This window comes from Notolepis coatsorum (genome assembly GCF_963971535.1).
Source record: "Notolepis coatsorum genome assembly, chromosome: 11".
Lineage (NCBI taxonomy): Eukaryota > Metazoa > Chordata > Actinopteri > Aulopiformes > Paralepididae > Notolepis > Notolepis coatsorum.
The window spans coordinates 50751157-50774405 of NC_140175.1; the positions used below are offsets into that span (position 1 = coordinate 50751157).

Genomic DNA, 23249 nt, shown 5'->3' on the forward strand with positions numbered 1-23249 from the left:
AGCACATCATGTGAAAACACCTATATTACAAAAAAATTAATTATTAAAAATTAAAAAATGAATACCAAAAACGACCTATAGAGGGCGCCATCCCGCTTCAAAAGAATGGACCAAAAAATGAATAAAATTCTCTACCTCCACAGGGGTTTGAAGGCACATCATGTGACGACTTAGATTCTCTACCTCCTCAGGGGTATGAAAGCACATCATGTGAAGCACTTATATTACAAAGAGATGAATTATTAAAATAATTATTAAAAAAAATGAATAAAAAAATTATTAAAAAAATCAAAAATGAATAAACTTAGACTCTCTACCTCCTTAGGGGTATGAAGACACATCATGTGACGACTTAGATTCTCTACCTCCTCAGGGGTATGAAAGCACATCATGTGAAAACACCTATATTACAAAAAAATGAATTATTAAAAATTAAAAAATGAATACCAAAAACGACCTATAGAGGGCGCCATCCCGCTTCAAAAGAATGGACCAAAAAATGAATAAAATTCTCTACCTCCACAGGGGTTTGAAGGCACATCATGTGACGACTTAGATTCTCTACCTCCTCAGGGGTATGAAAGCACATCATGTGAAGCACTTATATTACAAAGAGATGAATTATTAAAAAAATTATTAAAAAAAATTATTAAAAAAATCAAAAATGAATAAACTTAGACTCTCTACCTCCTCAGGGGTATGAAGACACATCATGTGACGACTTAGATTCTCTACCTCCTCAGGGGTATGAAAGCACATCATGTGAAAACACCTATATTACAAAAAAATTAATTATTAAAAATTAAAAAATGAATACCAAAAACGACCTATAGAGGGCGCCATCCCGCTTCAAAAGAATGGACCAAAAAATGAATAAAATTCTCTACCTCCACAGGGGTTTGAAGGCACATCATGTGACGACTTAGATTCTCTACCTCCTCAGGGGTATGAAAGCACATCATGTGAAGCACTTATATTACAAAGAGATGAATTATTAAAATAATTATTAAAAAAAATGAATAAAAAAATTATTAAAAAAATCAAAAATGAATAAACTTAGACTCTCTACCTCCTTAGGGGTATGAAGACACATCATGTGACGACTTAGATTCTCTACCTCCTCAGGGGTATGAAAGCACATCATGTGAAAACACCTATATTACAAAAAAATGAATTATTAAAAATTAAAAAATGAATACCAAAAACGACCTATAGAGGGCGCCATCCCGCTTCAAAAGAATGGACCAAAAAATGAATAAAATTCTCTACCTCCACAGGGGTTTGAAGGCACATCATGTGACGACTTAGATTCTCTACCTCCTCAGGGGTATGAAAGCACATCATGTGAAGCACTTATATTACAAAGAGATGAATTATTAAAAAAATTATTAAAAAAAATTAATAAAAAAATTATTTAAAAAAATCAAAAATGAATAAACTTAGACTCTCTACCTCCTCAGGGGTATGAAGACACATCATGTGACGACTTAGATGCTCTACCTCCTCAGGGGTATGAAAGCACATCATGTACAACACTTATATTACAAAGTGATGAATTATTAAAAAAATTATTGGAAAATCAATAAATCATATTAAAAATCAAAATAAATAACTTTGATTAAAATGTGCCCCCCTTTCTACCTCCTCAGGGGTATGGATGCACATCAGGTTAAAAACTAGATTACGACGTGACCCCTCATACCTCCTCAGGGGAACGGGTGAACATCAGCACAAACAAATCTGGAAACTGGAGTGGTCCCTTGAGCCCATAATGGTTCTCTTTTCTGCCTCTAGACCCAGTAGGAAGCCAAGCAATGGATGAGGACCGTGCACCCCCCCAGCCGCCGACCACTCTATACCAAACTAGTACTAACCTACTGGGGAGTGGCCGCCCGCAAAAACCAAAGCCCTAACCTAAGCCTAAGCCTGGTCTAGAGTGTAACTTCCTCGTAACTGGTCTACAGGAGTAGAAAAGCAGAAACCATTCAAAAACAATGTAACTACAAACAACCGACCTTAACTAACTATTTACCTATCTATCTAAGTATAAATAACCTAGACTCTCTACCTCCTCAGGGGTATGAAGACACATCATGTGACGACTTAGATTCTCTACCTCCTCAGGGGTATGAAAGCACATCATGTACAACACTTATATTACAAAGTGATGAATTATTTAAAAAAATTATTAATAAAAAAATTATTAAAAAAATCAAAAATTAATAACTTAAATTATCTATCTCCTCAGGGATAGGAAGACACACCATGTGACGACTTTAATTCTCTACCTCCTCAGGGGTATGAAAGCACATCATGTACAACACTTATATTACAAAGTGATGAATGATGCCTAACCCTAACCTTAACCTTAACCATGCCTAACCTTAACCTTAACCTCAACCATGCCTAACCTTAACCATAGAAAGAATATTGCCACTCCCTAAGACAAACTCTAACCTTAACCAACTCCGAAACAATGCCTAACCTTAACCTTAACCATGCCTAACCTTAACCTTAACCATAGAAAGAATATTGCCATTCTCTAAGACAAACTCTAACCTTAACCAACTCCGAAACAATGCCTAACCTTAACCAGACCCTAACCAGAGCACTAAACTTAACCAACTTGACGTCTAAAGCTTAACCTTAAAGGCAAAGCTAAATAATCAAGGTTAACCCTTTCACTATCACACCACAGAAGGATAACCTTTCACTACCACACTACAGAAGGTTAATCTGTCACTATCATACTACAGACAGTTAACCTTTCACTACCACACTATAGACAGTTAACCTTTTCACTATCACACTACAGACGGTTAACCCTTTCACTTCCACACTATAGAAGGTTAACCTTTCACTACCACACTACAGACGGTTAACCTCTCACTACCACACTACAGACGGTCAACCCTCTCACTATCACACTATAGACAGTTAAACCCTCTCACTACCACACTATAGAAGGCTAACCTTTCACTACACAAGAGACATTACATGATAGAATGTAAACACAGGATCTTGAATCATGAAGTTATCTGCCTCAACACCAGAGAAGGCTAAACCTTCACTACCACACTACAGAAGGTTAACCTTCCACTATCACACTATAGGAGGTTAACCCTTCCACTACCACACTACAGAAGGTTAATCTGTCACTATCATACTACAGACATTTAAACTTTCACTACCACACTATAAACAGTTAACCCTTTCACTACCACACTACAGAAGGTTAACCCTTTCACCATCACACTATAGAAGGTTAACCTTCACTACCACACTACAGAAGGTTAATCTGTCACTATCATACTACAGATAGTTAACCTTTCACTACCACACTACAGACAGTTAACCTTTTCACTATCACACTACAGACGGTTAACCCTTTCATTATCACACTATAGAAGGCTAACCTTTCACTACCATACTACAGAAGGCTAATCTGTCACTATCATACTACAGACAGTTAACCTTTCACTACCACACTATAGACAGTTAACCTTTTCACTATCACACTACAGACGGTTAACCCTTTCACTTCCACACTATAGAAGGCTAACCTTTCACTACCACACTGCAGACGGTTAACCTCTCACTACCACACTACAGACGGTTAACCCTCTCACTATCACACTATAAACAGTTAAACCCTCTCACTATCACACTAATAGAAGGTTAACTTTTCACTACCACACTACAGACAGCAACTGGGCTTGGCTATGACCTTGACCCTGGACCTCAGCACAACACACAACTAAGTTGTAGACGGCTGACGTTAGGAGGCGTCGGGACGTCTGAAGCTTAAACTGTAAGGCATAACTAAATCCTAAACCCCCCCCCCCCCCCCCCCCCTGAGCACACAACACCTAGAACCTGGGGTGACACCCGAGGTCCCCTCCCACCAGCTTGGGACAAAAATTGCATACAAACCCCCCCCCCCCCAGACACCCCACGGAGCCCCCTCAGACAGCCAGGAACCGAGACAGGTCCCCTCACACACACAACACCACAGGGGACCACACACCTCCAAACCTAAGCCTGGAGACACACGGACACAAATCCAACTAGACCAATAAGAACACTGACTCACTGGGGCTTTACACATCCCTGCAAAAGCCACCTGGGGGCGGAACCTAAGACTATTTAAAGCAAGATCAGACAGCATATCCTAAACCACAAGCGGTGGAACTTCAGATGGACGACATCTCCACTCAACCACATCCAGACTCTGAGTAAAAATGGGGGGAGGGGGAACTGTACCTTGAACCCAGTAACAGGGCTTGACCTTGGCTTGGGAACAAATGCACAGCGGCCCACAGCGTGGAAGACTGGTCTTATGCAGACAGGTTTACAGTGGTAATTCTATCATTACAGCCGGGACAAACAGCGGTTAATACCCTGAGTCTCCCGACTCGAATGATGAGAGAAAATGAACACTGTAATTTCTAAAACCTGACTGCAAGGCCTTTCTGATACGAGAAGAGGATTCAAGCCCCTGTTGGGCTCTTCAAGCAAGGGAAGGCGTATATGAAGGCCTCCCTACCTCGCTATACTCAGGTAATATATCTAACCATCTTTTAAGGGCACTCCACAGCCTAAACATACTCAGTACATAACCGCACCCACACGTATTTCCAAACTATATCCTATTAGAACCAGAAACACATCATATCCTACAATTGAAACCACTTAGATCAGCCTGCATTAGGCCTAAATCTTTCAAAAAAAAGAAAAAAATACTATCTGTAGGAACAAATCTCGCTTACTCACACGGATCAGCACCTCCCAACTAAGAAATTAAATGTGCAATCCTCAAAATTACTTATAAAATAGACCAAGCTGCCTCAAAATTCTCTGACTTGAAAGGCTTACAAAACCTTCTAAGTCAGACAAAAACAGGCAACCCTGAAACATAGGTTAACATTGACCTTTGATACTTGTATGGATCAACATTACTACATACAGGACCACTTGGTTACACAGGACTAACTAAATTAGGATCAATGATAGGATTAACTAATAGACCTCTAACAGGAAGATGCAAAAAAGCTATAAATAAATCCATCCCCACATCACAACCCGTCTCCATAAAAGCAACTAATTTGAAATGAAACGAACAACAATCCAAGGTTTGATCAACCTAAATGGATTGGCCTGCTCTGAAGAGGACGTATGATGCAGTATACTTGGATATATACAAAAAATATATATAAGTATACTACTGGCCGAAACGTCTGTTGACTCAGGGTGCATTACTGATGAAGTTGTTCGTAAATTGACACTAAAAGACTATAACCTTTACCATTCAAAAAGAAAAAAAAGGAAAGAAATTCAAAAATAACTACAAACACTACAGACGATTAACCCCTCACCATCACACTACAGAGGAGACACCTTTCACGACCATGCTACAAAGAATTCATCTATCACCCCAAAAAAAACAATACATTAAGAACACAAACTTGTACCATCAATGCAGGCTCCCTCCAGAGCAACAATGGCGGGGTGTCTCCTGAACCACTTGGGGGCCGGCCCGGTGAAGAAGCGGACCACAGACTCACCACATCCTCTGGATGAGGACCATACCACATTGACACTCTTCCCTTCCTTAAAGAATAACAAGAATAATAACAATAACAATAATAATAATAATAATAATAATAATAATAATAATAATAATAATAATAATAATAATAATAATAATAATAATAATAATAATAATAATAACTTAGATAAAAAATGTGCCCCCTCCTACCTCCTCAGGGGTATGAAAGCACATCATGTACAACACTTATATTACAAAGTGATGAATTATTAAAAAAAATATTAATAAAAAAAATTATTAAAAAAATCAAAAAGAAAAAAAGAAAAATCAAAATCAGTACCAAAAACGGCCAATAGAGGGCGCCATCCCTTCCAAAAACAATAGATCAAAAAAAAAAAACTTAGATTAAAATGAATAAAAAATGAATAACTTAAATTCTCTACCTCCACAGGGGTTTGAAGGCACATCATGTGACGACTTAGATTCTCTACATCCTCAGGGGTATGAAAGCACATCATGTGAAGCACTTATATTACAAAGAGATGAATTATTAAAAAAAATATTAAAAAAAAAATTATTAATAAAAAAATTATTAAAAAAATCAAAAATGAATAAACTTAGACTCTCTACCTCCTCAGGGGTATGAAGACACATCATGTGACGACTTAGATTCTCTACCTCCTCAGGGGTATGAAAGCACATCATGTGAAAACACCTATAGTACAAAAAAATTTATTATTAAAAATTAAAAAATGAATACCAAAAACGACCTATAGAGGGCGCCATCCCGCTTCAAAAGAATGGACCAAAAAATGAATACAATTCTCTACCTCCACAGGGGTTTGAAGGCACATCATGTGACGACTTAGATTCTCTACCTCCTCAGGGGTATGAAAGCACATCATGTGAAGCACTTATATTACAAAGAGATGAATTATTAAAAAAATTATTAAAAAAAATTAATAAAAAAATTATTAAAAAAATAAAAAATGAATAAACTTAGACTCTCTACCTCCTCAGGGGTATGAAGACACATCATGTGACGACTTAGATTCTCTACCTCCTCAGGGGTATGAAAGCACATCATGTACAACACTTATATTACAAAGTGATGAATTATTAAAAAAATTATTGGAAAATCAATAAATCATATTAAAAATCAAAATAAATAACTTTGATTAAAATGTGCCCCTTTCTACCTCCTCAGGGGTATGGATGCACATCAGGTTAAAAACTAGATTACGACGTGACCCCTCATACCTCCTCAGGGGAACGGGTGAACATCAGCACAAACAAATCTGGAAACTGGAGTGGTCCCTTGAGCCCATAATGGTTCTCTTTTCTGCCTCTAGACCCAGTAGGAAGCCAAGCAATGGATGAGGACCGTGCACCCCCCCAGCCGCCGACCACTCTATACCAAACTAGTACTAACCTACTGGGGAGTGGCCGCCCGCAAAAACCAAAGCCCTAACCTAAGCCTAAGCCTGGTCTAGAGTGTAACTTCCTCGTAACTGGTCTACAGGAGTAGAAAAGCAGAAACCATTCAAAAACAATGTAACTACAAACAACCGACCTTAACTAACTATTTACCTATCTATCTAAGTATAAATAACCTAGACTCTCTACCTCCTCAGGGGTTTGAAGGCACATCATGTGACGACTTAGATTCTCTACCTCCTCAGGGGTATGAAAGCACATCATGTGAAGCACTTATATTACAAAGAGATGAATTATTAAAAAAATTATTAAAAAAAATTAATAAAAAAATTATTAAAAAAATCAAAAATGAATAAACCTAGACTCTCTACCTCCTCAGGGGTATGAAGACACATCATGTGACGACTTAGATTCTCTACCTCCTCAGGGGTATGAAAGCACATCATGTGAAAACACCTATATTACAAAAAAATGAATTATTAAAAATTAAAAAATGAATACCAAAAACGACCTATAGAGGGCGCCATCCCGCTTCAAAAGAATGGACCAAAAAATGAATAAAATTCTCTACCTCCACAGGGGTTTGAAGGCACATCATGTGACGACTTAGATTCTCTACCTCCTCAGGGGTATGAAAGCACATCATGTGAAGCACTTATATTACAAAGAGATGAATTATTAAAATAATTATTAAAAAAAATGAATAAAAAAATTATTAAAAAAATCTAAAATGAATAAACTTAGACTCTCTACCTCCTTAGGGGTATGAAGACACATCATGTGACGACTTAGATTCTCTACCTCCTCAGGGGTATGAAAGCACATCATGTGAAAACACCTATATTACAAAAAAATTAATTATTAAAAATTAAAAAATGAATACCAAAAACGACCTATAGAGGGCGCCATCCCGCTTCAAAAGAATGGACCAAAAAATGAATAAAATTCTCTACCTCCACAGGGGTTTGAAGGCACATCATGTGACGACTTAGATTCTCTACCTCCTCAGGGGTATGAAAGCACATCATGTGAAGCACTTATATTACAAAGAGATGAATTATTAAAAAAATTATTAAAAAAAATTAATAAAAAAATTATTAAAAAAATCAAAAATGAATAAACTTAGACTCTCTACCTCCTCAGGGGTATGAAGACACATCATGTGACGACTTAGATTCTCTACCTCCTCAGGGGTATGAAAGCACATCATGTGAAAACACCTATATTACAAAAAAATTAATTATTAAAAATTAAAAAATGAATACCAAAAACGACCTATAGAGGGCGCCATCCCGCTTCAAAAGAATGGACCAAAAAATGAATAAAATTCTCTACCTCCACAGGGGTTTGAAGGCACATCATGTGACGACTTAGATTCTCTACCTCCTCAGGGGTATGAAAGCACATCATGTGAAGCACTTATATTACAAAGAGATGAATTATTAAAATAATTATTAAAAAAAATGAATAAAAAAATTATTAAAAAAATCAAAAATGAATAAACTTAGACTCTCTACCTCCTTAGGGGTATGAAGACACATCATGTGACGACTTAGATTCTCTACCTCCTCAGGGGTATGAAAGCACATCATGTGAAAACACCTATATTACAAAAAAATGAATTATTAAAAATTAAAAAATGAATACCAAAAACGACCTATAGAGGGCGCCATCCCGCTTCAAAAGAATGGACCAAAAAATGAATAAAATTCTCTACCTCCACAGGGGTTTGAAGGCACATCATGTGACGACTTAGATTCTCTACCTCCTCAGGGGTATGAAAGCACATCATGTGAAGCACTTATATTACAAAGAGATGAATTATTAAAAAAATTATTAAAAAAAATTATTAAAAAAATCAAAAATGAATAAACTTAGACTCTCTACCTCCTCAGGGGTATGAAGACACATCATGTGACGACTTAGATTCTCTACCTCCTCAGGGGTATGAAAGCACATCATGTGAAAACACCTATATTACAAAAAAATTAATTATTAAAAATTAAAAAATGAATACCAAAAACGACCTATAGAGGGCGCCATCCCGCTTCAAAAGAATGGACCAAAAAATGAATAAAATTCTCTACCTCCACAGGGGTTTGAAGGCACATCATGTGACGACTTAGATTCTCTACCTCCTCAGGGGTATGAAAGCACATCATGTGAAGCACTTATATTACAAAGAGATGAATTATTAAAATAATTATTAAAAAAAATGAATAAAAAAATTATTAAAAAAATCAAAAATGAATAAACTTAGACTCTCTACCTCCTTAGGGGTATGAAGACACATCATGTGACGACTTAGATTCTCTACCTCCTCAGGGGTATGAAAGCACATCATGTGAAAACACCTATATTACAAAAAAATGAATTATTAAAAATTAAAAAATGAATACCAAAAACGACCTATAGAGGGCGCCATCCCGCTTCAAAAGAATGGACCAAAAAATGAATAAAATTCTCTACCTCCACAGGGGTTTGAAGGCACATCATGTGACGACTTAGATTCTCTACCTCCTCAGGGGTATGAAAGCACATCATGTGAAGCACTTATATTACAAAGAGATGAATTATTAAAAAAATTATTAAAAAAAATTAATAAAAAAATTATTTAAAAAAATCAAAAATGAATAAACTTAGACTCTCTACCTCCTCAGGGGTATGAAGACACATCATGTGACGACTTAGATGCTCTACCTCCTCAGGGGTATGAAAGCACATCATGTACAACACTTATATTACAAAGTGATGAATTATTAAAAAAATTATTGGAAAATCAATAAATCATATTAAAAATCAAAATAAATAACTTTGATTAAAATGTGCCCCCCTTTCTACCTCCTCAGGGGTATGGATGCACATCAGGTTAAAAACTAGATTACGACGTGACCCCTCATACCTCCTCAGGGGAACGGGTGAACATCAGCACAAACAAATCTGGAAACTGGAGTGGTCCCTTGAGCCCATAATGGTTCTCTTTTCTGCCTCTAGACCCAGTAGGAAGCCAAGCAATGGATGAGGACCGTGCACCCCCCCAGCCGCCGACCACTCTATACCAAACTAGTACTAACCTACTGGGGAGTGGCCGCCCGCAAAAACCAAAGCCCAGTCCTTGTAAATCCAACGATCAGCAGCAAAAGCAATAACTGTAATCCAATGCTCGATAGCAAACGATGATAGCTAGCCAGCCTCTGTCCATGAGGCCAGCCCGAGTGTAATCCTCACGAGGTTAAATCCCAAACGATAGTGGAAATCAACGAGGCTCTTCTCCGGGTAACACGTTCTAAATCAATATAATCCAACCAGTAATGGTTCTGCAATCGCCGCCGCTGGTTCTCCTGTGCACATGTCCAACGGTTCTCCGACTAGGCCTCCTCGGGTACTGGCAACGTATTTAGGCCACGCACCCTGGCTAAGGTTCACTAGCTAACACGAACGAACCGTTAGGTAATGCTACACACGAACGAACTGGGTTGCACGATATACAATAAATGAACGACTATTTACTTCACATTAAACTAGGTCGAACTTGACGTTACTGCATTAAACTCTGACACTTTACTATTCTATTCGCACGTGTTCTCAACGCACGGTTGCTCACTTCACTACCCGTTGACTCGGGATGAACTTGATGAACGAACGAAGGAAGTGCTGCTGTGCGCACCTTGCGCCGTATATATACTTAAGTGATTATCTAGTCCCAAACCTCAGTTCTTGTCTGGAATCAATACGCTGTCTCCGGGCATGTTACGACATGCCTGAGCTTGTCTTTGAACCTGACGTTGGGGGCTTGCGGGCTGGCGCCTAGGGCGCTATCCAATAAGGAGAGCGAATATTACTATGGTTCGAACGCCGGTTTAAAGGGATATACCGTGTATATATAAATAATATACAATGTATATAAAACAATAGATGTAGATTCTCAGCTTTAATCTGGCCCTTCACAACAGCGTGCATGAATGTTCGAACTTAAAAAAAAATAAGTTTAAACGTTTTTTTATTTTTATTTTTTTACTATCCTCCAACTAAATCCTCAATTTGAATAAAGTGATTAACCCATTCTCTGCCGGGCTTATATCCATCCTAAACCATCCTCTGCCAGCGCTATTTGTCTATGGAGATGTTCACCTTCTTTGCAGGGCTATAACTTTTTAAATTGTATTGCTAAATTGACATTACTATGGCCCATTCAACATCAATTATCTATCGTTCAGGATGTAGGAACGTTTTACTTTTTCATTCACACATTCATACTAAAATACCGTCTAGAGTATAAATATGTTTTTTATCGTTTTCTGCAGTATTTCATAGAACGTGAGATATAGGCATAAATGCATATATTAGATGATCAAATGCAGTTTGATACCGATCAACGTTATATTAAAAATCTCAACTGTACATGGTCCTAAACGTCATGACTGGTCATCTGCGGGTGAACGGAGGGGGGGGGGGGTCATTTATAATTCAATGACCGACGTTAAATGATTTATGTAGTATGGGTGATATATTGATCAGAGTAGTTTGTATAGAAAATGATAAAGAAAAACGCTGAAACTCGCCCCAGTCTCCTCGTAACGTTCGGCGATGAGAGTGGAGCAAACAGATCCCAATTATGGGATGTTGATCGATGCGATCCATTTCCGGTTTGTATATTACTAATACACGTCCAAATCATGTTGATTATTGAGTTATGGCAAAGATCCATATCGACGGTGTCTGTATTGAGCCCCGGGACGATCACAGAGTGGCCGGACGAAAATGGGGGACGGACCGAGCTAAATTGGGCACTTCCGGTTTGGCAACTCACCGATTGGCCACCAGGTGGCGGTATTGAAGCGTTGCAGAGTTGTGCCAAGTCCCACAGCATCAGACAAGGCTCCGTGAGGGAAATATGAATACCATGACGAAAATATGAAATATTGATCTCAAAAACGCCTTACGGAGTTATTGGCAGACAACGCATGGCAGAGAAACCCGCCTTAACCCGTGATTGGCGCAGAATGGGTTAATCTGATTAAATTCGTTTTTTTTTTTTTATTAAATCAACTTTCCAGACCCAGCCCAGGGAGAAGCCCCAGCCAAACTAAATCAATTAAATCAACTTTCTTTAATGAATATAACTAATCAGTTTCTTTTAATACTATAATATTAGTGTAGCCTAATCTGTATCTGCAACTGTGAAGAAAAACCCCATTGGTTTAAACAGAATTAATAGAAAAAAAAATGTTTTATTAAAAATAAAAAAATTCGAATGTTGATTTAGAATTCGAATGCCAACGTAACGAACGAAGGTTCGAACGTTTGGGCTCAGCCCTAGCATACGTACACATATACTATCGATAATCTAGCGTTTATTTTAAAACGATTAATAAATAGGCCGAAGAATGACAACGTTCTAGAATATTCCAGTACAGGGCGTTTATCATGGAATCTTTTTATTTTCCTTGAAAACGAGGGCTTTTCAAAATGCTATAAAATGAAAATGAACCGATAAAAAAAACAATCCGCTTCGACAATGTTGACTGGAAAACGAGTCATTGATAAGCGACGGGCAGATTAGACACATAGCCATAATTTAAAACATAGATTAGGCGTTATTAACGCTAACATTGAAGTGGATGGTGGGCATTCAAGCACTAAATTGTGCGCCCCCTGCTGGCACTGAAAGTGTTAATGGTTGGTGCCCAAAAACGTATATATATACGTTGTTGGCAGCGAAAGTGTTAAAGGACATTCATTGTGAAATGCTTACATGTCACTGTTTTCCATTCCAGCAACAGAGCTATGGGTACTCCCTGCAAGGCTACGGATCCTCCTACGGAAAACAACAACATGCTTCAGGTGAGATTAGTGGGTCCGCATCATTAGTATGCTGGCGTACGCCTTTGGTGGGCTGGGGGGGGGGGGGGGTGGAGTCTGCCCACCATTTGGCAGTTATCGACCGTCAGATCCCACACTAGGGTCACTACGACCACATGACCCTCAAACACATCAAGAGAGATGATTAAGACGAGGGAACTGATGAATGTCATTCAGGCTTACATTAAAGTGGACATGTACTGCTATTCCTAGCACTATTTGGGCAACTTTACACAATTCCTGTTAGTCTATTCAAGACATCTGTAAGGTTTTTTTCAAAAAAATGCATTGTTTTATATTTCTAATCAAGTACTCAAAACCATCATTTTCCAGCTTCAAGATTTCAGGCTGTTATGGCCTGGCTCCGCCCATAAGCACTTTGAGTGACAGTCAGTCCACACAGTCTGCGACTGGTAGACAGAGAGAGAGAGGGGGGGGGGGGGGGGTGCGAGAGAGAGAGAGAAAAAAAAGACAGGCCGTCTCTTCCTTTCGTTTTTTCTTTCCCTGCGCAGCTTGTGGCGCAGCAGGTTCCCCCCCCCCCCCCAAGTGCTCCCTCCCTCTCTCTCTCTGTCTCCCTCTCTCTCTCTCTCCCTCTTTATCTCTCTCTCTCTCTCCCTCCAGAGTATGCAGAGGTGTCGGGTTTCACTGCCTCGCTGTCTAGTCTGCGTGTATCGTCTATGTAGATTGTGGGCGGGCATTAGCTACAACCACAGAGCCAATCACATCACTGTCTTCTACCCAGAGCCTGAATGACGTGACTCAGGCCTTCAAATCAGGATGGACTAATTTACTGGAGCAGGAAATTATCTGAGCTGAATCGGAGCAATCCGCCAATATGGTATTTAGACACATAAAACACATTGATACTAACTCCTATTACTATAATACAATGCTAGAGACTGAAAAATGACATTTATAGTACATGTCCCCTTTAAATCATATTGTGAACATTGCTGTCCATGCTGCCAGGTATGTCACCTAGAACTACCACAGCTTCTGTAGGCCTACATTGTAGTTTGTTTTGTCAGCTGACGATCACACGCTTGCTGCTGCTGGCTTGTGGACAATATTCCATTTAAGCAGTTTTCTCTGTCTATGCTGTTACATTTTAACCTCTTATCCATCGGGCAAGCATGGGGCTAGTTTTGCATAAAACGCCTGTCGTTTGCGTACCCAAAGTTATTTGAGGATTTATTCTTGAACCACTTATAGCATGTGCATGAGTCTGGTCTCTTTTGAAAGGAAACATTCTGCATTTTCTTCCACAACAGGAAATTAGTGCTAATGTAATGGAGTTACAGAGTTTGAACACACTGAAATAAAGGGCCGTCGATGCTTAAAGGAACACTCCAATATTTTGGGAAATTAGCTTATTTAACATCTTCTCTGGAGTTAGTCAAGAAGATGCATACATTTTTCGTCTCTTTGCATGCATTATAGGCTTAGGGAACGCCTGGACCGTTAGCCTAGCTTAGCTTCATCACTGGAAGTAGGTCCTACATTAAGCCTAGTTCCCAACACTGAGCATGTGTGTGTGTGTGTGTGTGTGTGTGTGTGTGTGTTTGTAAACAGCACACAACCCCGTATGGGGGCAGAGAGGAGAGGAGAGTAGGCAAGAGCACAGAGCGTTAGGGGTGGGAATCGCCAGAGACCTCACGATACGATACTATCGCGATACTTGCGTCACGATACGACTAAATATATCGCGATACGCTGAGTAATGCGGATTTTTTTAAATTTTATTTAATTTATTACCTTTTTTCAACTGCAAAGTAAAACTTTGTCAACATGTTTTATCTAATAAAATAAAGTTCAGTCTGTTCATCTCACTTCAATAATTTTTATTGCAGAACATGGTATTTTCTCAAGCAGATGTAAACACTGTAATCTCTGTTGCATGTACCTGACAAACTGAACTGTTTGTATTACAGTCATATTCCAACTTAACTGAATGCACATGTGTGTGTGGACTACTGTACTATTACAGGTATTGAAATGAACAATGCAAGTTGCTTATACAATTTCCTAATTTAAATATCGATACTTGGCGTCCCTGTATCGATACAGTATCGCCACGCAAAGTATCGCGATACTACTACATATCGATGTTTCCCCCCCACCCCTACAGAGCGTGCATGTGTGTGTGCATGAGCAGCTCGAGTGGCGTGTGTGTGTTTTGTAAACGGCACGCAGCCCCGTATGGGGGAGGAGAGGAGAGTAGGAGAGAACGGCAAGAGCACAGAGCGTGCGCGTGTGTGCATGAGTGGCTTGAGTGGCGAGTGTTTGTGTGTGTAAACCGCACGCAGCCCCATATGGAGGCAGAGAGCAGTGGAGAGATAGGAGAGGTATTGTATTTGGAGTAGGGATGCACGATAATTATCGGGCCGATATCAGCAATTATGACGTCATCCCGATAAACCCGATAACGTTATTGATAGCTCCGATAATATAATATATTTTTTTGGACGAAAAAAAATGTGGTGTGGGTGAATTGGGATGAAGGGCGTTTGTTTTTACTGTAGGCTCCTCCCGTTTCTTGGCTGTGACGTAGCCACGTAAGTTTCGAAGCAGCGCGGATGTAAACAAAGATGGCGTCAGTAGTGTGGGAATAGTTTCAGAGGAAAAAAGTTTGCTTGCTATTTGTAACAAATGCAATGCAGAGGTTCCACGAGGAGGGAAAAGGGCAACAACTTATAATACATCCAACCTAACAAGTCACCTGCTTATTGTGTTAAAAGCCTACGACGACGCGCGAGCAGCTAAAGCTGCTGCAAATCTAGCCCCTTTCATGACTGTGATGCAACCCTTGGTTTAATACGCAGTCACTTATTGCTCCGTAGTAGCCAGGTTAATTTGCACCACCAAGCACTGCTTAAAAGCTAGCGGCTTGAGCCCTTGGGTCATTTCTGTCAAACTTCTTTAATTTAGCAAACGCCTCGTCAATAGGTACAAGCGCCGCGGGTTCCTTTGTAGCTGGCTTTGGATTCACAGCAGCTTTAGCAGCTCGCGCATCGTCGTAGGCTTTTAACACACCATCCTAGCGGTGGTGATGTTGCAGGTGACTTGTTAGGTTGGATGTATTATAAGTTATTGACGGATTGTGAATTTTCTTTCAAATTATATTTATTTGGAAAAATAAATATGGTCACTTTATCAGTCACAACTGTTGTCTTGGCTTTGTTTTGTTCATAGTAGTAACGCTCATGTCATGATAAATCTGGTTATGTCAAAACTACAGGAATATACATTTAAAAAATGTTTATTGATCGCAAGACTACACTGTAAAAAAATAAATAATAATAAGTTACCAGAACTTAAAAATATTGAGTTCAGTTACTGTGCATTAAGGTTTTCAGTTTTCAATCCATAATAAGTACACAACCACACTATTTCAACCGAATAAAACTATGTTTATTGTCATTGTTTTAAGAACACAAGTTGACTTAGTTGGTAATACTCACATTTTGAGTAAAAAAAAATGGCTTTTAACACTTTGATTGCCTAAGGCTAAATTCATGATATACCATCCGTTGCCAGCTCTATTTAACATGGAGAAGTTCCCCTTCTTTGCAGGGCTATAACTTTTTAAATTCTATTGCTAGATTGCCATTATTAGGGCCCATTCAAGGTCCTATATGTATTGTTCATGGTGTAGCAACGTTAAACTTTTTCATTCACATATTCATACTAAAATATGGTCTAAGGTATAAGTATGTTTTCATCTCTTTCTGCAGCTTTCTCCAGAACGTGATTTATAGCCCCAAATGCATTATATTGATGATGAAATACAGTTTGATAGCAATCGGCGCGATATAAAAAATTCCAACTGGACGGACTTCTGGAAGTTACTACACGTCATCTGATGTTGACCGGATGGGCGAGGGGGCGTTTATAATTCCGTGGGCAGCGTTATACCATTCATCTAATGTGGGTCATATGTTCATCAGATCAGTTAGTATCGAACACGGTAATATTACACGCTAAAACTCACCCCAGTCTCCTCGGGCCGTTGGGCGATCAGCGTGGGGTAGACAGTTTTCCATTATGGGATGTCGAAATACCCGGTCCATTTCCAGGTTGTATAATAGTATATACGTCCAAATCATGTTGTTTATCGAGTTATTGGCAACGGATCGCTATGTATTGTGTCGAGCCCGAGTCCCGGGACCTATAGCGAGTGCCCGGAAGTAATATGGGTGATCACCACTTCATCCACATGACTTCCTGTTTGGCGCTTCTGCCGATCGGCCACCAGATGGCGCTCTTGAACCGCTAGAGGATTGAGAGGAGCTCAGAACTGTGTGTGAAGGCTGCAGAGGGGAAATATGATTCCGATCATAGATTTTTGAAATATTGATATTAAAGACGAGTTAGGGCGTCCTCGGCAACTTTAGCATGGCTAGGAAAGACGCCTAAACACGTTTTCGGCACTTAAAGTCTTAACATGTGCAATGTTCAATGAAATAGAAAAATAAATAATAAAATGTGTTGATTAATCCCACTGGTCACAATGGTGACCGTAATAATGTTTGTTGTGGGAGGATTTCAACAAGATAAATGCGACAACAGTGCAAAATATTTCACTATAATATTTCAAAGCAAAAAAAAAATATATATATATATATATATATATATATATATATTTTTTTTTTTTTTTTTTTATGCTGCCCCCTGTGCAATGTTCAATGAAATAGAAAAATAAATAATAAAATGTGTTGATTAATCCCACTGGTCACAATGGTGACCGTAATAATGTTTGTTGTGGGAGGATTTCAACAAGATAAATGCGACAACAGTGCAAAATATTTCACTATAATATTTCAAAGCAAAAAAAAAAATATATATATATATATATATATATATATATATATATATATTTTTTTTTATTTTTTATGCTGCCCCCTGTGCCTATGAAAATGCCGGTCGGTGACAGTGGGGTCGCGCATTGGCAACAAAAGAAAAACTCTGATCGAGTAGTGATGTACGATATATCGGCCGCCGATATAATATCGGCCGATATGGCCGTTTTACACATCGGTATCGGTCCGATATCAAGATAAGGCCGATATAATATCTATATATAACGGAACGTAAACCAATCCCGGTCACCCTCTTTATCTGGGAACGCCCAAACCCAACTTCGGTCACGCCCCATCTTGCGCGGCATTCTGGATCTTTCCTCACAGCCCCACCAGATTTTCACGTCGAAAGGTAGGTGATATGAAATCATACTTATTTTAGAGTATATATATCAAATTTCATGAGTATTCATCTATATTTAGTCATCTAAAGACTACTAGATGTGAACGTTTGTACCACTGCAACGTTATAATTGTTCGAATGTGTTCGGGGCGACGCTGATTTCCAAGTAAAAGTAGCTTCCTGTTCCTTAAACACGAACTCCCACTCGCCCCAAGATGAAGTCAGATTGTTTGGTTATGTTGCTAGCATATATAGCCAGTGTTTTGTCCGACGAAATGTGTTGTACATTTGTAATCTTAATAAGAGATCTAAGTTTGTCTGAACGAGTGATGAACTGAGGTTGCGCGAAAATAATCGAAGGGAGAACAATAATTTTCGCGGGGAAAATAATGAACTGGTTTTCTCTCTCTCTCTCTCTCTCTCTCTCAATCTCTGTATAAAAAAACATCTGAAGCAGTGACAAAGTCAGACAGCAGACACGGTAGGTTTGTGTGTGCTTGTTTGTTTCTCTACAGGTGAATGGAGGTGTGTGTGTGTGTGTGTGAGGCTGCCATGCTGAACTGGGTGAAGGTAAGGTTGTGTGTGTGTTTGCATGTCTGGTAATATTTCAGCATAATCATTTTGGTTTCATGCTCATTCATATTCAAGTTCATTAACAAAAGGCAAGATGTTCTTGATACCTTCCATTGTTCTGCATCTTTTCATCAGAATTTCACTCATATCCAACAAACCATAGCAATAAACTAAATTCATCATTGAGGTCAACAACCTCCTTATCCATATTCAAAAAAACAATTCAAATCTAATTTAATTTCATCATAAATCACTCACATAAGTTCCCTCCTAGCACTGTTTTTTTTAAATAATGTGCTAAATAAATCAAATAAAATAAACTCGTCAGTCGTACAATAATAATAAAGTTCATATTATTTTACTTTCTTGTTTAAAATATTTTTGTGTGTTTGCAGAGCATGCCTAATATCCGGCAAATGCGGAAGAGGGAGAGGAAGGTGCGTCTGTGGACCCAGGAGGCCATGGATCAGGCCATTGCAGAGGTCAGAGCAGGCAGGTGGAGTGCGAGGCGGGCAGCCACGTTGTTCGAGGTCCCTAAGTCCAGCCTGATCGACCGACTCAGCGGAAAGGTGTCTCTGGCCTGCAACATCGGCCGGGGCACCTATCTGACCCCTGAAGATGAGAGTTCCCTGGTGGAGTACTGCTTGTACTCTGCCAGTTATGGGTTTCCGCTGACGAGGTCGCAGGTCCTGGCCCACGCCCTGGCCATCTATAACCTCCGTCACCCAGGGAACCTAAAAACATCCCTTGGCCAGGGGTGGTGGATCAATTTTAGGGAGAGGCAACACCATCGCCTCACGATCCGGATCCCGGACACCATTGACCGTGGGAGGGCAGCCAGCCAACCCTGCTGTTACCCCCCAGCCCAGCCCCCCACCCAGCCCCCGTGCTCCTAGCCCCCGACCCAGCCCCCGTGCTCCTAGCCCCCGACCCAGCCCCCGTGCTCCTAGCCCCCCACCCAGCCCCCGTGCTCCTAGCCCCCCTCCCAGCCCCCCACCCAGCCCCCGTGCTCTAGTCCAGGACTCACCCCCCAACCCCTACCTCAACCACCCCCTTGTAACAGCAGGGAGGATCACAGCGGACCTGGGACAACTCCTGGCCCAGATAGAGTTCACAAGAAGATCTGGAAAGGTCAGGAGGAACACCACCAAGGCCCGCCTGCTCACCGCCCAGGAGATGACGGATGCCATCGATGAGACAGAGGACCGCGCCGCCCGCGCCGAGGCAGGAGCTCTGGCCAGGGCAGACCGACAGCGGCAGCGGGCTGAAACTTTAAGGACTCCCACAACCTCCTCCCGTACCCCGCGTGGTGGCTCTCTCCCCAGCCGCAGAAGAGGAGTGTCCCCCGGGGCCGCTCCCACCACCAGCTCCGGTCTTTCCATCGCCGGTCCCTCAGCCTCCATGCCCCCCTCTTCTGCCTCCCACAGTCTGCTGCCCGCCTCTAGCCTCCACACCAGCACTCGCCTGCCTGCTTTGAGAGGGGAAGATCACCACCCCTCCACCTCTTCCTCCCCAACAGCCATAATGGATGGTATTTATTTATTTGTTTTCTTTTAACAGTTATTTGGGAGACAACATTCTCAGTTAGCAAAAAAGTATAAATTTTTTTATGAATAAATAATCATGTTTTATTGTTTCTTAACCATTTTCTCAGAGCCGGCAGTCCCACCGCAGTCCCACCGGGTGTCCCAGCCAACTTCCTCTCCCTCCCACCGTAAGCTTTTTCAAACAACTGTGAAAAAAACACGATCTACAAATGTCCATGGCCAAAAGGAACAGGAAGAAAAACTCTTATTGTACCTGCCCCTACGGCCTACACACACACACAGTACACTGATAGACTGTTCATAGCGCAATATTTACCAAACCAAACAAAATAATTTTTTTGAGTGGTGCTCCCTTTTTGTGTCTGCAGCCTCCTGTATTCCTGGACCAACAGGAGCATCGACATCCTCCTCCTCCCACGCCAGACCCACGACACCCATCGGCATGTTACTTATGTTTTTTGAGTTTGTCAGGGCAAACTTATGAATTGTTATTTATTTTGTAAAAAATTTGCTGATTTTATACAAATTGCTGTGGGGCACTTTGAACTGTGGTCCATGTGTGAAAAGTACTATATAGATAGTTATTCATATTTATTACATGGCGTTTTCACATTCGCCGAAATGCTTGCTTGTGATTGGTCAATAGCCCGTGTCAGAGGTCCGTTATCACACAATAATGACCGCTGTGGGACAATAATGACCGCTGTGCGCAGCTGTTCGCAATCAAGCCCACTACAACACTGTATCAGTGCTGCTCAGCATATGCACAGCTGCACTCAGTCATGCAATCAGACCAGAGACCTGCCGGCTGCCGATAATAATAATCACTTTATTTGGGCTGACAGAGCCACAGAACAACTGCGTCTTCATTTGATCTAGTCTTGTCGATGAATTAGGTATATTGTTAGTAAGTTAGCCATGTAATAAGCGGGATAATGTATAGCTTTACTCGATCATTGTCGCAAAATAATTGACCTTCACTGACGTTTAAAACACCTCAGCGCTGCGCCTCTGTATTTTAAACTCCGTGTCGGTCAATTATTTTGCGACAATGACCTCGTAGCTATACATTATCCCTTACTTATTATTGGACCTTGGTATATTGTAATCAAGCAGCGTCATAATAATAAATTTCTTTTTAACTGCAGGTCACACCACCAAGAGGCAGAAGCTGGGGATCTGGCGGTGTGGCCGGTGTAAAAAGGCGAACCCCCCTGTGGACTCTGAGGGTTTGGTGTCGTGGGTCCAGTGTGACAACTGTCACAAATGGTTCCACACCATGTGTGTCCAGTGGGAGGAGGAGGAGGACGAAGATGCTAGTTTCTGGTGTTACTGGTGTTTGGATGAATGAGTGTATGAATGAGTGAGCGAATGAAAAAATTTATAAATATGTATGGTGTGCTGTAAATAGTTATTGTTCCAAGTTATGTTTATTGTATTTTTTATATAATGTTTATAAAATTTTATGAAGTGCTGGCTGTTGTGTTAAATTTGTCATATTTTTGTTGAAAACACATGTACTCACAAATGTTAATGTGACAAGTGATTGTGATTAATATTTTGTTTGTTAGACAAATAAAATGGGGATGTTGTTTGCTCCTGAGATGAGATGGTAGACAAACGACACTACCTTCCAGCTGACAGTAGATGGCAGCATTGATTTTAAAGGATGAAAACAGGTTCAAACAAAAGAACTCCATTTTCCAAGACCTTTTTCACAGTTCACAGGTCAGCAGGTCGGTAAAAGTTGATGAAAATGCGATCTGAACACAGGAGCGTTAAACTATGAATGCGCCCTCACGTCACCTCAGTACAGTGACCGTGAATGGCCACCTAATTATCATAATTAAAGTGCATCATTAGCATTATGTTTGTTGTCTAAAGGGAACTAAAATGGTAAAATTTAAGTTTTTAAATGATATCCGCATATATAGGACAAATAAAACAGCGTTGTTTTGTAAAAAACTCCAATGAAAACGGCGCAAGGTACGTAATATTCGCTATTGTTATGCAAATGTGATAGAATCCTATAAAAAGGTGGACGCACTTGGGCACTGTGACGTTATATATAATAATATGGCCTTAAATAGTTTCAAAATATCAGTCATTTCTGAAAATAAGTTACAAAAGTAAAAAATGTTTTAATGCGTTTTGGAAAATAGCTCTTTATTTGATTATCATAAAAAAAAATTCTATACAGAGATATCGACATCGGTAAATATCGGTATCGGCCAGAACAGCAATATTAATATCGGTATCGGCCACAATTTTCACATCGGTGCATCACTAAGATCGAGTTTTACACCCGGCAGCTGTGTGTATTTGCCATGTCTCGCCCCTTCATCAATGGAGGCCGACACACGTATTCCAATACACATCTCACTACACCCTGCGCATTTCTAATCACGGGAGGGGGGTCTGGTCTTTTGTGTGTAACCTGGAGTCGCAATGGATAGGTTTGTTGTCAGAAGCGTTGCTGGTTGGCCGTGATGAAATGGGCTCTGCCTCTGCGCATAACCAGCTGCTATACCACACTGAAGTGAGGTGGCTAATCTCGAGGCAGAGTATTCGCCTTTGTTAACTCGGAGAAGAAGCGCGGTTTTTCCTTGCAGACAAAAACAACACATTGGCAGAGAAATGTGCTGATAATGAGCTGGAAACTCCGTTAGTGGCACTCCAGGATAATCAGCAGAGATTTGGGGGTATTTACTCAGCTTGATGGCTTTTTGTAGGAACAGAATGCAGGAGAGGCGCTCAATGATCTTTCGTGTGACGAGCTACTGAAAGTCAAGTTCACTGGACAGGCCCTCGCAAAGTTCTGGATATCAGTCCGGAACGAGTACCCAGTGTTGTGTAATGCTGCGCTGATGAAGCTTGTCCCCTTTGCATCAACATACCTCTGTGAGGGCGGATTTTCAGAGTAGAAGCGGATCTCTGCCAAAGCGCACGTGAGCTCATTTTCTTCATGTTCTGTTCTGGTTCTTTCTAAACATGTGCTTTTATTTTGATATTCCTTATTTCCATGCTGAAATTACGCAATACATTAACTCAATCAGCGCCAGAGGACGCTGTGTACTGTG

The 23249-nt window shown here is 40.3% G+C and overlaps 2 protein-coding genes across 2 annotated transcripts in view; both read left to right on the forward strand.

Moving 5' to 3' along the window:
• The window catches only part of LOC311237293 (uncharacterized protein), a 111658-nt gene that overhangs the window by 27274 nt on the left and 61135 nt on the right, over nt 1–23249 (forward strand). The window contains exon 4 of the mRNA XM_084325100.1: nt 12763–12829. Within this exon, the coding sequence (XP_084181226.1) occupies nt 12763–12829 (67 nt within the window). The remainder of the gene's footprint in view (nt 1–12762; nt 12830–23249) is intronic.
• Nucleotides 17932–21567, forward strand: LOC311236439 (uncharacterized protein). Its single transcript, XM_084324116.1, has 7 exons — nt 17932–18058; nt 18504–18530; nt 19018–19508; nt 19600–20153; nt 20277–20336; nt 20538–20609; nt 21318–21567. The coding sequence occupies exons 3-7, from the start codon at nt 19021–19023 to the stop codon at nt 21518–21520; spliced, it is 1377 nt and encodes a 458-aa protein (XP_084180242.1). The 5' UTR covers nt 17932–18058; nt 18504–18530; nt 19018–19020; the 3' UTR covers nt 21521–21567.